General features: G+C 42.7%; 2 protein-coding genes across 8 annotated transcripts in view; one reads left to right on the top strand and one right to left on the bottom strand.

Annotated features, from left to right (window-relative positions):
• Positions 1–10,319, top strand: part of ASB3 (ankyrin repeat and SOCS box containing 3) — a 31,441-nt gene extending 21,122 nt beyond the window's left edge. For all 7 annotated transcript variants that reach the window (XM_035323147.1, XM_035323151.1, XM_035323148.1 and 4 more), the window contains 6 exons: positions 387–522; positions 956–1,133; positions 2,614–2,811; positions 5,126–5,377; positions 7,495–7,628; positions 9,092–10,319. In XM_035323147.1, the coding sequence (XP_035179038.1) occupies positions 387–522; positions 956–1,133; positions 2,614–2,811; positions 5,126–5,377; positions 7,495–7,628; positions 9,092–9,360 (1,167 nt within the window). In that variant the 3' untranslated portion in view covers positions 9,361–10,319. The remainder of the gene's footprint in view (positions 1–386; positions 523–955; positions 1,134–2,613; positions 2,812–5,125; positions 5,378–7,494; positions 7,629–9,091) is intronic.
• Positions 10,320–11,947: 1,628 nt separating this feature from the next.
• Positions 11,948–15,775, bottom strand: MALL (mal, T cell differentiation protein like). Its single transcript, XM_035323157.1, has 4 exons — positions 14,468–15,775; positions 13,207–13,374; positions 12,548–12,679; positions 11,948–12,169 (listed from the first exon to the last, which is right to left on the bottom strand). The coding sequence occupies exons 1-4, from the start codon at positions 14,567–14,569 to the stop codon at positions 12,107–12,109; spliced, it is 465 nt and encodes a 154-aa protein (XP_035179048.1). The 5' UTR covers positions 14,570–15,775; the 3' UTR covers positions 11,948–12,106.
• Positions 15,776–16,198: the final 423 nt, after the last annotated feature.

The following is a 16,198-nucleotide window of genomic DNA, read 5'->3' as shown; positions in this document are numbered from 1 at the left end:
GACATGTTGATGTTGGGAAGTAATAATTATTTAACTTTTACAAATATTACATGCACTTACAAGCTCCCTAACAGTATCTGTTACAAGATTTTTTTTGAGAAAGAGTTCTGTTTACTATTTCCCTATCCCTGAGATATAAGACTTGTTTCTAGCATGGAAGTACATTAGCTCAATGGTTCTATAAATTAATTTAATTTCCATTTGTATTTATTAGGTAAATGAACAAATGTGAAAAAATAAATAATTTAATTTTTTCCAACATCAATTTTCCAGTATTTCTCTACAATATATTGCATTTTTTTCTGATTTCTGTTTAGAATGGGGGGCGCAGGTTATGTCAATTCCACATCTGTTGTTGTTGTTAAGAATAAAAATATTTATTTTAGGGATACACCGAGATAATTAAAATACTCTTGGAGAAAGGGGCAAGCATCGAATGTAAGGATGACTTTGGAATTACACCTTTGTTTGTTGCTGCTCAGTATGGAAAGCTGGAGAGCTTAAGAGTGCTTGTATCCCATGGTAATTGCAGTCTTTTTTTTGGCTTTATTGTTTTTAAGCTTGCATCAGCCTGTCATCAGATACAATTCTAGTTCCACTTTTACACTTCATAACTTCACATTTAAATAATGTAATGTAGTTGTAGTTACAGTTAGGAATGCAAAACTACCTTAATTACTTAAAAGCTGATTTAGGAATTTGATGTCGTTTTCATCAAGTGATAGTAGGAAATAATAAAACTATGAAAAAAGTAAGGATCATCAGGGTTTTCAAAAAACCTTCAATAACACTACATTAGCACTGTTTTGATGACTCCTCTCTCTGGTCATAAAGTGTCAGCAGTAGTTTCATCCAGATAATGAACAAGTTTCATGTGTCTAAGTGCACGTATAACCAAAATTAAGTAACTTGTTTGTTTTGTGTTGAGTAATCTCAAGTGTTGGATTTATGTCAGGTGCAGACATCAACTGTCAGGCCAAAGACAGAGCCACTCCGCTACTGATAGCTGTGCAGGAGGGCCATGCAAAGTGTGTGGAGCTGTTACTGTCAGAAGGGGCAGATCCAAACCTCTACTGCAACGAGGATAACTGGCAGTTACCTATTCACGCAGCAGCTGAAATGGGCCATAAAAAGTAGGTGGTCAAAAATACATTCAGATAAAGTGTTCTGGTACTAAAAGCTTAATCAACAAAAAGGATGTTCAGCTCTAAAAGGAAGATGAGTTCTCAAGCTGATTTGTAGTTTAGAATTTCTCCATCTTTTCATATTTTAAATGTCTGTTAGTATTCCCAGTGAAGTGATCAACTGTTTTGAAGTCACCTTCTAATCAGGGTCTGATCCATAACTGAATAACTCTTTAGAAGGGTTTCCACAGTCCTGAATCGGATACTAATTCAGTTAGTGGCCATGCTACTTGTGCATTTACATTTTAAAATGTATAGAACAGTAGCATAGGATTCATTTATGACTTGAACAGCTCTTAATTAGAATTACAGTTGTCTGTGAAGTAGCAGAAGTAATTTTATGCAGATAATGAATGAGTTCAACCAGGGAAAAACTGAAAGCCACAAAACAGTTCCTTTAGCCCTTCCTATTATAGCTTTGCTCGATTCTGATGAAATAAGTCACTTTTACAGCTGAAAACCAAGAGTGGAAAGAAGTTTCTGGAGTAATGGGCCATTGTGGAAGAGCATTTGTCAGGAACCCCGTGGTTGCACATGTGTGACAGCACTTACTTGTACTAACGATGATGCTAACTGCAGGTCTCTCAGTAGGTGCTTGATCTTAACTGTTTACAGCAGTTCATGAACTGAGCTGTCATTGACCTTTGGGTGTCAAATTGATGCCTCTTCTCAAACTGATGAGGAGAGCAGACTGTGCCCAGATACTGAGCTGCTTTTTTTTTTTTTTTTTTTCATTTTATCCGAAACAAGATGGGTTGGCAAAAATGTCAACGCTCGGAATGTCTTCAAATCAAATGCTGCATTCATAGCTGTCGCAGCACTACGTAACTGGCAGTCTGAGCAGCATCAATAAATGCTCGTAGCAAAGGAACTAGTGCTTACCCTGTAATTCTCATTAGCTGGGAAGGATGTGGAGGGTAAAACAGATTGATTTTTTTTCTGCTTCAGTATCTCAGGGAGGGTTGTCGAACAGAAGGAAATACTCATTTTATTTGTCACTTGCATATTGAGTTCACTTCCAGACTTCGTAGGAGTCTAGTTCTAAATGTGCACCAGAGGTACTCTGTTGTAAAAAGGATTGTTGGAAAATAGGAAATATGTGTCTCTCATTTGAATTAAAATGTATGTATTGATAACCTATTTCGAATAACGGAATACAAGATTTTAGAGGCACCTGAGTCTGTACGTGGCAGTGCAGTTTTTTCAGCCCATTATCAGCATAAATCCGTGTGGAAGTACACTGTTACAGGTCTGTGTATGAAATGACAATGGTTCTTCTTTAAAGCAAACTAAGCAGTGAAAAAACAGGTAGGTTGTTTTTTTTCTTGAGTTGTAATGACCATATGAAAAATAACCATACGTTTGAAATACAATCATTGCATAAGGTCACACAATTAAATAGTTTTTTTTTTTTTTTTAATATTTGCAGTATACTAGAGATGCTAATACCAATTACTGACCGGATTTGTGACAAAGAAAAAGGCAAAGTGAGCCCTGTGTATTCAGCAGTATATGGAGGTAATAAAGAATGTTTGGAAATGTTACTTAAAGAAGGCTACAGTCCAGATGCTCAGGAGTGCCTTAGCTTCAACTGCAGATCACCCATGTGTATGGTTTTCCAAAAAAAGTAAGTATAACTCTTCTATTTTGAAATTATTCGTAACTCTGCTGGTCTTTTATTTAGGTATTTTTTTTAATGTGTGGGGTTTCCCTGCCCTTTTTTTTCAACTCTTGAGCTGGCAAAATTAAACCGTAAGTACAAGGATGGTGTTGTGGGGTTGTTGTTGAAGGCTGCTAGGGGAAGCTTAGCTCTTTGAAGGGGACTCCTGTAGAACCTAGTTGCAGTTTTTGTGCTTTGAAGAGGCGTTATCGACACACCTCTGTCTTCTGGGAACATGACTTGATGCTGTAATTCAATACAGAGGACTCTTAATTAGCTAAATTCTTTTCGGTAAGGATGAATTACTGGAAAATAGTGTTGTATTTTTCTGTATGCCAGTCTTGTGCGTAAGACTAGCAGAATTAATCAGCTCAACATTATAGCTGTAAGGAGGACTTGAAAATGGAATGATAAATTCTTCGAGATCATGACCCATTTCTTTCTATATCTGGTAGATAGTGCACACCCCTGCTCTTTGACAAGAAATAAAATAATGCTTACTTCATAATGCAAAGGATGTCAGTGTAGAGGAAAAATAGTAAGGTATAAGAGACTTACTGCTCTGTATGCATATGTCTGTGAGCTGTTCTTAATGGACTTGTTGATTTTTTTTTTTTTCCTTTAGTAATGAATCTGCTTCTTCATTTTTCTGTGGGAAATTAATTTGTGGAAGAGTGGGCTGTTATTCTAACAGATCCAGATGTTGCTGTCCCCAAGTTCGCCTTGTCCTTCTCCCAGAGTAATTAAGTGTATAAAATATGCGAGGGACTGAATGCTGACACAGCTCAAAGCAAGATCAAGAATCAAATCTGGGTCACTTCTTGGCAGTGCTGAGCTTTGCACAGAGCTCCAATGTTTTAGATTCTGAGAACAACTACCTGATACTGCTTTATGCCTTAGGGCAATGGAGAAATTTTAACGTGGTAGAGAATCCATTTGAAAACAACTTTTTAAAAATTCAGTTGATTGCTGTCTACCGTCTAATATTTTGCCAGAATGCAAATTAGTTGACCCTTTGTAGACAGACCTCCTTGGGAACATTAACCCGAAGTAATGTTATGCGCCCAGTGTGCTTCATTAAAGAAAGTATCTTCATAGAGCCTTTTAAATTTTCTTAAAACTCAGATTGTAACAGAGTGTTTGACTTCATGGATCAGAATTAGTTGCTTGTGCTGTTATTCAAATTAATGAACTTTCGGTAGTTTTGAATTTTGTTCATCCCCCATCAAAATGTATTAAAATGCACATTAGACAGTAGATCCAAAAATATAGGGGGATTTTGGGGCTGCCTTACATTTGTGACCCATGATTTCAGTTTCTTGTTCTCCACATACGACCTGTTCTGATTTCCTTTATTTAAGGAAGAAAAATCAAAGCATGCAATACTTTAACAGTTCCAAAAATTCATCACCTGCAAACCTTCTTAGCCAAAATACAAAGATGAGAGGAGATGTATCTCGGTGCCCCAACTGCTGTAACTACCTGAGGTTTGAACACAGGCGTAGAGCCTATTTGAGAAATTACTTTTTGTGAGAAAGCCAGCCCTCATTTAAAATGACAATCTTGAGGTGATGTACTTCTTTTTTTTCCCTGGATAAAACTGCTAAAAGAACTAGCTTGGCTGAGATTTTGATTGCTGAATACGTTTGACTATTTGTGCCTATTAAAATTGATAATAATAAAATTGATTTTACTAAAACTTTTTTTTTAATTTTCCCAATACGCTATTTCAGTGGGTTGCAGAGCTTCCTGCAAATAGAGCTGCATGTAAACCCCTAAAATGTGCAACCATTAGGCTGGTCCCTGAGCTGTGGGGTGCAATCATTTGGTATTTGCACATAATTGTCTACCTAACGCACATGGATTTTTGAAGGTGGATGAACACGGTCGGTGCCTTCTGTTTGTTACGAGCACTCGGCAGATGGGCAGGTCGGTGGCGTGGCAATGCCTCTAGCTACAGATACTGGTAGATGATGACTTTGTGTGCTTTAGTTTAACAAAAAGTCCTGCTCTGAAGAGTTGGAAGCTGGAAGGAACCATGGGTTTCTCAGGACAAAACCAACAAATGTGTTAAATGTAAGGACCAAGGTCTCCTAAACCAGTTTTGGTTTAAACTGATGCTTTCTAGAAACAATTGCAGTCAGCCTGGTGTGTTTTTTTGGGGGTTTGTGGGGATTTCTGATAGAGGAAGTATGCTCTCTCAGTGGCAGCAAGTTAAAAAGTCAGATGCTTTTCTGTGAAAAACTAATGGGATGTCCTGTTCCATGTGTGTTGCTTGTAGGTTTTTTAATTTAATCGGTATTTTTCTGAAATACGGGATCACGCTGCTTGGGATCAATTTGGGATATTGCCTGTGCCATGAAAAGTTTACCTTGTTTCGACACTTCTTGAAGTTGGGCTGTTCACTGCCTTCTGGCGATCAGTTATCAGAGTTCATAAGTTACGCAGTTAAAGCACACGAGGAGTACAAGGAATGGCTGCCCCACCTGCTCTTGGCTGGTTTTAATCCAGTGAATTTGCTGTTCAGGTTCTGGTAAGCAGACAATGTTATCTTGTTTTCTTAAATGTTGTATGCTAATCTGTAAAGCTGTTGCCAATGCTGTTTAACACATGCTTCCAGCTGAGAGTTACTGATTATCAGTTGTCATGATCAGGAATGGCAAGGGTTAGGGAAGGTCTGAAGTAAGATTCATGGGTAATGGCTAAATTGAGTAAAACAAATGGCTGTTAGGTAGATGGCAGAATGAAGACTGTTCTATTCCTACCCTGGAGAAAGGCATCTTTTCTTGCTTCTTAAATTCAGCATTTCTTAAAAGCACATGTTTTGTTGCAAGTCAAATTTCTTTGTATAATACAGGAATTGTAGGAAGAATTTCAAATACTGAGAAAGGTTAGGAGGGATAGGAAACAAATGGAAGGTGAAGGTGGCCTGAGGTTAGGAGCAATGGAAAGGGATAGAGCTTGTGTTAAACAAAATATTGTGGCAAAAGTATTCTTCTATGTATAAGTTAACTGCTTGGTGCTGGTTTATATTTAATTAGGCACTGCAGAGTTAAACATGTACGTAAAATTACAAAGTATTTGTATTTTCTTCTTTTTTTTTTTTTCCTGTCCATGGAAAAGATGCTTAGATTTGATCGACTTCATGCTTCTGAGTGGTTAACAAGATGATTTAAGCTCTGTAACATCATTGCATGCATTACTTAACATCGTACTCCTTTCATATCATACATTTAAGATTTACTTAGTTTTTAAATACCAATTTATGTTTCAGCTAATGTTACGTTGTTATGCTCGCAGTATTTAAAAAAACATTCATTTATGACTTAGTGAGAATCTCTTGTTCATTAGCATCCATGATGTGCTGAGCAGTAGAGGAGCATATGTAACGCTGGGCACGTCTGTGCTTTTGTATATCATTTATACACAGGAGACTAAGTGATTGCATAAGTAGAAACACTACAAGATGACAATTCAGGGAGTAAACAGGTGTCCGTGTGCATTTATATGATAGGAGATGCTTTTTAGTATTTTATTACCTACAGCTACTTTTATAGAGTTTACTTTTTTGTTTAGATACCCACTTTTTAAAAATAGTGCATTTTACATCGTAATTACAGAACTGATGTTTTTCTGAGCTTAACTTCAATGTTAACTATTCTGTCTTGGAAAGTAATGGGAGGATAATGGAGCAGTGATAGGCATATGGTTCATTAACTGCCCCTGGCTCATTGTGCAAAACAACTGTGTAGTCATAAACATGTCAGTCTAGAGCATTGGCATTTTTAATTACCAGCAGGAAAGTGAAGTCACCCTTCCTTTAAAGAAGGCCAAGCAGTCAGACTTCACTCCTGGGTGCTTTTCAGTAAGTGCATAAAAGTTCAGCCAAATGTGAAATCTCAATGTTGGAATCTGAAATAATAAAAACTAGAAAGGACATAAAATATTTTTGACATGACTCTCTTAAAAAAGGAAGTGTATTAAAAATGTTTAGTATTTTTGTGTGTTTACAGCATTTTATATTTCCATTTAGATGAAAATTCAGGATTATATGCATCTAGATAAGAAGCTGTTCTATGAAATTGCGTGACTGTTCATCATGTGTAGTACTAAAAAGCTGTTTTACCTGCTGTTACTTTAAGCCTCCATCCAGTTAAGCTATTGCTAAAAGTTCTTACATTCTAAAGAAATGAAATGTAGGAGAGTTTGAAACACTTGCAAAATTTGTTGGTTTGATTGTTTTAAATAAGTAGCTAAATATTTGCTATGTTTTTTTTTTTCCTCAAACATGATGGTAATGCTCCTAACACCCTGGTGTCTCACCACCTTAACTAGAATTTAGGTGTAAATTGAATAAGAAACAAGTGCAGAGAAGAGTGCTCTCTTTTACCAAGGCACTTGTATTTCAAAACAGGTATTTTTCTCCTGCAGTCCAACTTACTTCTGAAAAAAAGTAACAGAGGAAGATAAAATTGGAAGGAGTCATGCCATCAGAATCACTTTGAATTTCTATTTAATGGTTTTCTGTTTCTGTGTTTGGAATATATATTGTTACAGATTTGTTAGAAACAAGAAAGCTTTCTGGGTGTTGCTTCTATTATATTTCTGCTGTTGTGTAAAGTGATATCTTATGGGAGTTGTGTTGTGCAGGATTTACTCTGTGAGTGAGGATGTCCTTAATTTCATTCTGGAGTTCACAAACTGGAAGAGACTTCCCCCAGCTGTCGAACGAGACCTTTCAGACTACAAAGAGAAATTCAGCTGGACTCCCAAGAGCCATTTTGGTAAGCAAAACAATTAGGGAAAAATAAGTCTCTGTGTATACTGATCTCCAGGATGTAAGTGGGAAACAGCTCTTTGTCCTAACGCATGAAGGCAAAGAAGGTCAAATAGTCAGTAAATACTGCTTGTCCAGAAACTGGGCAGCAGAAACCATAGTTACCTAAAACAAGCAAGCAAAACATATCTGAATGAATTTTACTCACTTCATTGTTCAATTCATAGTTCATGTGTTTGAATTTGGGTTATCTGTTCCACTTCAAATGAACAAGCATGCTATAAAATTTGGGCAGCAACTGTAAGTTAGTACTGCATCTTCCTAAAGATCCTCTTCTGGTAAAATTTAAGGGAAGATGATCAGTATTACGTGGGTGCATTTTCTAGACAATATCCCACTGACTTTATTTTTAAATTTGATTTGTATTTCTAACAAAGTGTCTATCTTGTTCTGGAAGCAGTGAGAGTAATTAAAATAAAAGCCATCTATATCATCACACTAAATACCCATAAATCTAGAAGTTCATTATCACTCCTATAATTGAAACAAGGTCAGCGAAAAATATTCAGTAATAGATTGTCCAGAAAAGCAGCTTTAACATAGAGCTTGCATTGCGACCTCTGCATTATGTTATTGAAAAACTGCTCAGATATGTTAGTGACTCAGTTTAAAGCATGCTCTTCTTTAAATTGGCTACAGTAATTTTGAAAATGTCTAAATTATATTAATGTTATTAAATAAGACTTTCTTTGGAATATTTAACATTAGTGAGGATATATCTTTGGAGTTTTTTTTTTTTTTAAAAAAAGGCTTTATTTGGAGTTCTTTTGGTTCCTTTGCTGTTAATGAATGTATTTGTGTTGTAATAGTATTTAGTACCCTGTAACCAAATAATAATATTTGTAATTTAAGTATTATATGTATTATATTTAATGATATATTTAATATATTATTGTTACTATTATTCTGTTACAAATAGCAATACTAACCAAACCTGCAGAGAGGAAGAAGGTGGGAAGACAATTTGTTTTCACTTTTTCATTCTTTCAGCCAAGAGCAGTCAGGGCAAGCAGGCCAGCTGCTGTGCTGAGGCTTTCCCCCTCGAGGAGTATTAAGTACTCGAACTGAGATAAGCTGGTCATGTGAGTGAGCACAGGCAATTAAAAATGAAGGGTTCGTGCTGAAAAATTCAAGAACTGACATTCATATCTCCAGCTGAAGGCTTACAAAACATATAGTCCCCTAAAGTTCTGTATTTCAATGGAGAAGGATGAGTGTGGCAGGTGCATAAATGATTGCAATTAATATTATAGCAAAAAAGCCGATGTAGCAGAGAAGTGTCCTTCACAGTCAATAATTCTGCCTCATTACCTGGCTGAGAATGGGGGGTTTCAGAGGGATCTATCTAAACTAAGTAGACAAGCAGTGTAATGCCATGGTTCTGTTCACTGTTTGTTTGGTATTTCTCAGCCTTCATTCCTTCCCTGTCTCACCTGTGTCGTCTTGAGATCCGGTCCATTTTAACGAGCGAACGCCTCCGATCGGACCGGTTCATCCGGGACTTGCCGCTGCCAGCCTGTCTGCAGGACTACCTCCTGTACCTAGATGTACTGCGCCTCAGCGCTGTCCCAGACCAGGAGGATTGCCTGGGGCAGAGAGAGGAGGCAGTTCCCTCTGCCACCACCTCCAGCTCTGAAGATGCCGAGAGGAGGGATGTCTGTAATGCCAGTGCTAGCTGATGGCACTGCCAGCGACTCAACACGGTGGCTGCAGGTTTTGTAAAGGCAGTTAGCAGGCACCAGGGAAATACTGCTGTAAGGTTGCAGAAATGTCTTTCCATGCTGCAGTTTTATACTATACTGGGACATTTGTTACAAGCTCTATGATGTGCTCGTTTAAAAAGTCGTCTTGTAGCCTTCTAGGTCTGCAAATATTTTCTGATTTTGAAAGGAAGTGTTTAACTCTTGCAGAGTAAAATTAGCTTGTTCAATGAACAGAGCTTATAGAGTAGCTGAAATCTATGTGGTCAGACACTGTTAATAGATACCGCATTTGAAGTACAGCATATACAGTACCAGGAAAACAATGGTGTATTGTGGTTGTGCAGTTGTATGTTACTCAATCTAGCTTAACCAGAGGTAGAAAATTAATGAGAGAGGGAAGGGTTTCCTAAAATGTTTTTTTTTTCTCCCTCGTCTTTCCTTGTTCATCTGTATTCAGCACTTGGAGAGCTGTTGTTCTTTTATCATTTTCAGTCATCTTTGAGCACCTCTTCCTATGTCACTTCCCTTGGAACTATTCGTGCCTGTCTCCTCACACTGTTGCTTTTAGTCAGTATTTTTATAGTTACTGAAGAGCAAATCATTGCATGTGAACATTAATAAGTTAACATGATCTGAAGTCAAGGGATTTGTTTGTATCTCTTACTCAGTAACTAATGCACCAATTTCTTTAAACCTGTTTACCACCTTGATGTAGAGTAATAATTTGTTAAGAATATTCCTCACACCTCAAGTATGTTTACAGCTAGCACTGAAGCCTATAAGAGCTGCAGCTATAATTTGGAGAAATAGTTGCAGTTTTCTGCTCAAATTTACTGCAGGATGTAACTTTAATCTTTGTGTTCTTTAGTAACAAACTGAATTATAAAATAAATGAGATCCTTTCCTCTAAATAGAAATTCCTGAATAAAATCTGATTAACTTGCAGTGTTTTTTTTTTACAAAGCTGTATCAAACTACACTTTCATTACTAAAGTACAACACATTTTGCAGCCATTATAAACTAATTTTCTTTGTGGTAGCAACCACTTCCCTTCATAAAGGATATATGAGAAAATAAAAGATACGTTGAAGAGTTCTTACTGTTTTTGTGTTGTTCTCAGTTTATGCACCATCCATTTCTGACTGGGAAAGGCGCAGCCATGTCACGTCTCCAGCCTTCCAGTTTAGTGAAGATGTCCACAGGAAAGGCCAAGACAGCCTCTCCCTTCTCTTTGAAGGATTTTTCCTCTTGAAATACTAGGAAATTCCCACTTGGAATGTGGGAAAAAGGCCCCTCCCTTTGAAGGAAATTCCACCCTTTTGAGAAAATTCCTATTTGTATTGCTGGGAATTTCTTCTTCTCATTAGGAAATGCCAGGAACTCTGTCATGGTTGATGAAATTTTTACTGAACACCAGGAAAATCCACCTCCTTTTGAAGGAAATTTCCCTAGGAACTATTAGCTATTTCTCCCTTGTTGTGGAGCCAATTCCCGCTTGGGACACCGGGGAACTAACCCCCCCTCTGTTGGCAGACACTCCCACGCAGAAGGCCCAGCCATCCTCAGACACACGCAATGGATGAAGTTCCCACTTCAGGTAATAGCTATTTCCCCCAGACTCAGAGGACATTTCCCCCATGGAATACCAGAAAACACCTTTGGCTTCGGAGGAAATCGCCATCGCGAATGTGAAAGAATTTCCTACGCACTCTGGGGGAGAATTTCCCCTTGTAATGCCAGGGAATCCCTCCAGGTGCCATGCCCCAAGTGTCCAGTGCTCACCCACCCCCTCCCAGCCCAGCTCCGTGGTGCAATGTCTGTGCAAGGGCTGCTGGAGCACGCCCAGGGCAGTGTGGGCAGCAGCTCCCCAGCTGCGCTCTGCACTCCCAGCTTGTGTCAAGGTACAACAGCAATTACCTTCACCTGGTGCACTGCCTGCCCTCTACACTCAGCAGCTTGTAAAGAACACTCATTTCCCATATATTGTGGCACCCTGCCTGTGACCTTTGAGCCTCCAGGAGGACAGAAAATGAGACTTTGTTTCCAAAGGCTGACTATGTACCTAGCGCTACATCTGCTCTCGCCCTGCCCCGCTGGTAGCGGCAAGGCTGGGTGACAGCTCCTGGTAGGGAGGTGGCACAGGGTAAACAGGAACAGTTTTATCACAAGGGCAGTGCCACTGGTCCAGCATCTCAGAAAGAGAGCAGGATTGCAAAAATGGCCTAAAATGAAGAGCTTTCCCAAGCCCTTTGCTTTCCTTTTACTTGATTTGCTAGCCTGGGGATCTGGCTCAGGGCACGCTAGGTGGCTGTTGCAGAGGGCTCCACAAGAAGAAAGGGAATGACAGGCTGGGGCAGGAGCCAGGGGGAGGGGGAGGGCCCAGAGGGCAGCACAAGGCACTGGCAGGAGCTGCTCACCCTGGGCCCTGCCTGGATTCTTCCCTGGGCTCAGCAGGGTCAGGGCCGGCAGGGGGTTGGCTTACAGCCCACGTGTGGTCTCCTCCCGTGTAACCCACAGACCCTGATATGAAACATCCCCACAACCACAATGACATGACACCAGTGTACAAAAATCCTGCCTTCAATAAAATGGAAAACAGCAACCGCATCTCGCTGGGGTTGGTGGAGGTGCTGGCATGCCTACGCGGAAGCCAGCTGCTGCACACTTGCTCTGGGAAAGCCTCATCCTGCAGCAGGGAAGCTGACACCGCCTCCACCATGCTCACTGGTAGTAGATGCTGAAAGCGTGGAGGATGTACAGGAAGGTCGTGATGAAGGCAAAGAACTGCAGGAGAGAAAGGGCAAAAGCTGGGGTCAGCAGGGCTCCCTGCAGTCTAACTCCATCATCTCACAGTGCTCTCGACCTTGGGAAACCTCCAAGCCTAGAGCTCTTTCCAAACTCAAAAAAGAGGCAAAGCCCCCAGATTTCCCAGAGGAGGCAGCTGTGCAAAGCTGTCTGGGGCTGCTGAACCCCCAAGAAGCCTGTGCCAGCCGCACAACATGATGGAGAAAAGAAGCTGAAGCTCTAACCACCATCTGACACTGCTGGGCTGGATGGGTGTGGGTTGGAGCACCTCTGCCACAGCCGTAGTGTTTGCTCCTGCTTCTCCCCAGGGGAGCCGCAGGTGCTTAGGCCCACCCGGGTTGTTCTAGACTGACTCACCGATGCCGCACAGTTGAGCTGGTAGTGGTAGAGCGGTGACTTAGTGCTGAACTCAGACTCGATTGTTGCATTGGCTTGCAAGACAGCAGCGCTCATGTACAGAATGGCTGTGGCACCATGGTACAAACTATCCTGCAAAACAAGGGAGTGCTGGGGATCAAAAAGTGCTCAGCCTTGTCTGTCTCCCTCCTGCCCTGAGGACAGGAGATGCCACCGTCCATCCTCTGTGCACAGGAGTGCACAAAGGGGACAGGCACACCTGGGCAGAGGCTGGGACCAGGCATTGCCTGGGCGCTCAACAGCACACCAAACATCCTGATGGCACCTGAGGGACCCCATTTCCCAGTGGGAAGCACAGGGCCCAGCCCCAGGCCCATGTTCATGGGGACAAAGGTGGGAACGAAGGTGGGAACGGCTTCTATCACATCCCGACTTCTTCCCTTTCACCCTGCCATTGAAAAGGGGCTGTGTCCAACCACGAGCCATGTATAGCACAGCAAAACCTCCTCCAGGCATTTCCAGTAAAGGCCTGGCCGTGTCCCCAGGGGGGAAAGGAGGAAAGGGACGTTTGTTTGCAATGGGCTGGCCAACCCCTCGCCAGCTACTGTTACCAGCTGGTGCTGCCCACACCATCTGCCCCTTTCTGAGCCCATCCTTACCAGCACTTTCCAGTTGTTGCTGTTTCTGTGAAAGCCGAAGATGTAACTTAGGAGGAGCAGCAGGGAGATGAGGCAGGAGGTGAGGGACACATACATCACCCATCCCTGCTGCAGCGGGAGGGAGACCGAGGTAGCAGCAACAAGGATCCAGACCCAGGTCCCGCAGAGCTGCCAGGGACAAGCAAAGGCACCTTCCGTGAGCACGTGATGGGAAAAGTTCCTTCTCCTCCCTGGATCCCGCCTCGTCTTCCTCCTTTCCTCCTGGGCTGGCCCCAGGAAGCCCTTCATCTTTGGGCGGTGCAGCTGCTATGCAGGGCATCCTTGGGCTGCCAGCCACTGCCAGTTGGCACAAGTTTTCCCTGAATGCTCTTGGGAAATGCCTCAAAACTTTTATTGCATAACGGAAAGAACTGCCGCTGTGTTCGACACAAGGAAAAACCACACCCGAGGGCTTTGGCAGAGAAGCCAGAAAGCGTGCGCTTATCTTGGAAACGTGAACCACCAATGTCAGCCCAGCCCTGCCCGCACATTAATAACCTGCCTGAAATCACAGCACGAGGAAGTCATCTCCAAGCTTCACATAGCAGCCCAGAGTGAGTTGCTTGCTCTGGATCCACCTCAAGTATTTACGATGCAGAAACAGCTCACAGGGCTATCTGGCTCTGCTCCCCCTGCCCTACGCCACACCAGCTCTGGTGGATAAAACTCCTGCTTTGCACTGACTGCACCCACGAGGTGTGGGTGGTGTGTGCTGCCGGCACCGGGGCTGCGGCTACTGTGCCACATGTCAAAGTACAGGAGCAGCTATTGCAGCCACTCGCACCACCTGCCCTCTGGACTCAGACGCAGTGCAAAAATGTATGGAATTTTACAGTTTCCAGGCAGGTCAGCTTCTTGTAAAGTCTAAATACAAAAAGCAAAACTCCCTTCATTTCAAGCAATTTCCAATTTCTCTTTGCTAAGTAGAGCTGCTTCCGTTTCCAAGGCAGGCAGAGCACTTCAGCCCTTCCTAGCCCTACGGCAGCTGGCAGCCCCTGCATGGGCTCTGTCTGGTGCTGGAGCCCAAGCTCAAGCTGTCAAGCCGTCCCAAGAACAATTTAACCATAAAGACCAGCTCTTTGTTGCCATATAAGCTAATAGAAATGAAGTTATTTCTCATTAAGGCTCTTTTCAGGATCCTCCTGAGGGCTACCCCCAGATTTCTAAGCCCAGGACTCCCCGGAGCCAGGCATTACAGCATGGCAAGGCTTGGCGTACTCACTATCTCCGGTAGGATGAAGGCATAGGGAACGGTTTTGAAGATGGCTGGTCCGGAGGGCACGGTGGGCTGCGTGGTGGTCGCGGGGGGACACGCCGATGCCATCGCTCCTTAGCTGAGGCCGCTCCGCTTGGCTCGCATGTGTCTGTGCCGCGCCACTCCCCGGCGGGGTTTTAACCGGCACACCCGCAGGGACGTAATCGCAGAGACCAGCCCAGGCTGGCACCACGCTGCTTCCTCCAGCTGAAGGAGTCCTCAGCAACCCCCTGGTTCTCCCGTAACACACCCTGCTGCCAACACAGTGACAGGATGGGCTCACAGCCTGGCCAGCACCGCCGCTGGCAGTAGCACACGGTTAGCTCAGCGTCTTTAACGGGAGAAGAAAAAAAATCCCACACCACACCAGTGCAGAAGTTTCCTGCAATCCAGTTTTGTCCTTGGCACTTGTTCAAGTGTGAAATATTTTTGTTTCCGCTCTTGTATCCTCCCCTTTTTGCTCAGGTTTCTGCTACTTGTTCACGTAAGAATCCCCCACACCCACGAGATGTGTCCAGCCCTCCAACACTCAGCCCACTACAGCCTTGGCAAACATTTCTTACAGACAACTCAATGCACCAGCAAGAGACAGAAGAGTTTGTCCATCTGCTCTTAAGTGCCCAGAAAGGTCAGAAGGACAGCAACCAGGACAGCTTTAATTTCCACCTCCTGGCAGATGTGCTTTGGATTCAATGAACGCACTATTCTTTCTGCCTCGCCCGCTCAAGAAGTCTAGGAAATAACTGGAGGAATAAAGAGCTGAAAGTAGTCTCTGCCTCCTGTGCTAGAGTGGACAGAAAGACCCCGCTAACTCAGGCAACTGCAGCAAGAGGAGGGAGATCCTAGTAATATACCACATGTCTGTTAGAAGAGCCAAGTTACGCCTTAGGAATTTGGCCTCCCTGCCAGGCTCCTGAACCAGACAGAAGAAAACCAATCCATGATGTTTCTCATCATCTGAGCCCATCGTAGGCCAGGGGGTTGCACTTTGCAGGATTTCTGAAGGCTCCAGTTTACAAAAGCTGCCAGCGAGGGCTGGCCTCAGGCTCCACACAGCATGCTGCCATCCTTGAAAGGCCTTGTTTTAAAGCACTTCACACCACACAAAACTAGTGACTGCTTTGGATTTAAAGCCATGTTGACTTGGTGCTGCCCACCTCACATCAGGCACTGTGGCAACGTACGCATCACCACAGACAAAGCATCCAGACATCCAGGCACTCCAGCACAAAGAGAAATCAGATTAATGACTCTGTGCCAGGAGTGAGCAGCACTCAGCAAGGACCACGGTTACAAACTGCTCAGGAAAAAGAAACCTTGAACATCCTGATGGGCACGAGACATACCCTGCAGCTCACCAGCCTGCACACAGTGAGCTAACCTATGTCACGCATATGGGAAATGCAGCATTCCCTGAATTCTCACCACCTTTTATTTGTACTAGGTGGGGTCAAGCACATTCCTGTGAATAACCCAACCTTTTCCTGAGTGAGAACGGAAAACAGTAAAACGTGCTAAATAAAGAGCAACCCGCAGCCTGCTGATTGGACAAGAGGTGACTTTTTTCCTGACCTTGTTCAGCAGCATTCTTAAAGATCATTGCCGTTTTCCTTGCCTGTACCAGTCCACTTGGGTGCTCTAACAGGGCCTTTTGTTCACCCTGATCAAAACAAAATTGGAAATTATTGGCAGCTGCAG

This window comes from Oxyura jamaicensis, chromosome 3 (genome assembly GCF_011077185.1).
Source record: "Oxyura jamaicensis isolate SHBP4307 breed ruddy duck chromosome 3, BPBGC_Ojam_1.0, whole genome shotgun sequence".
NCBI lineage: Eukaryota > Metazoa > Chordata > Aves > Anseriformes > Anatidae > Oxyura > Oxyura jamaicensis.
Note: the sequence above shows the minus strand (reverse complement) of the source record. Positions and strands in the feature narration are given on the sequence as shown.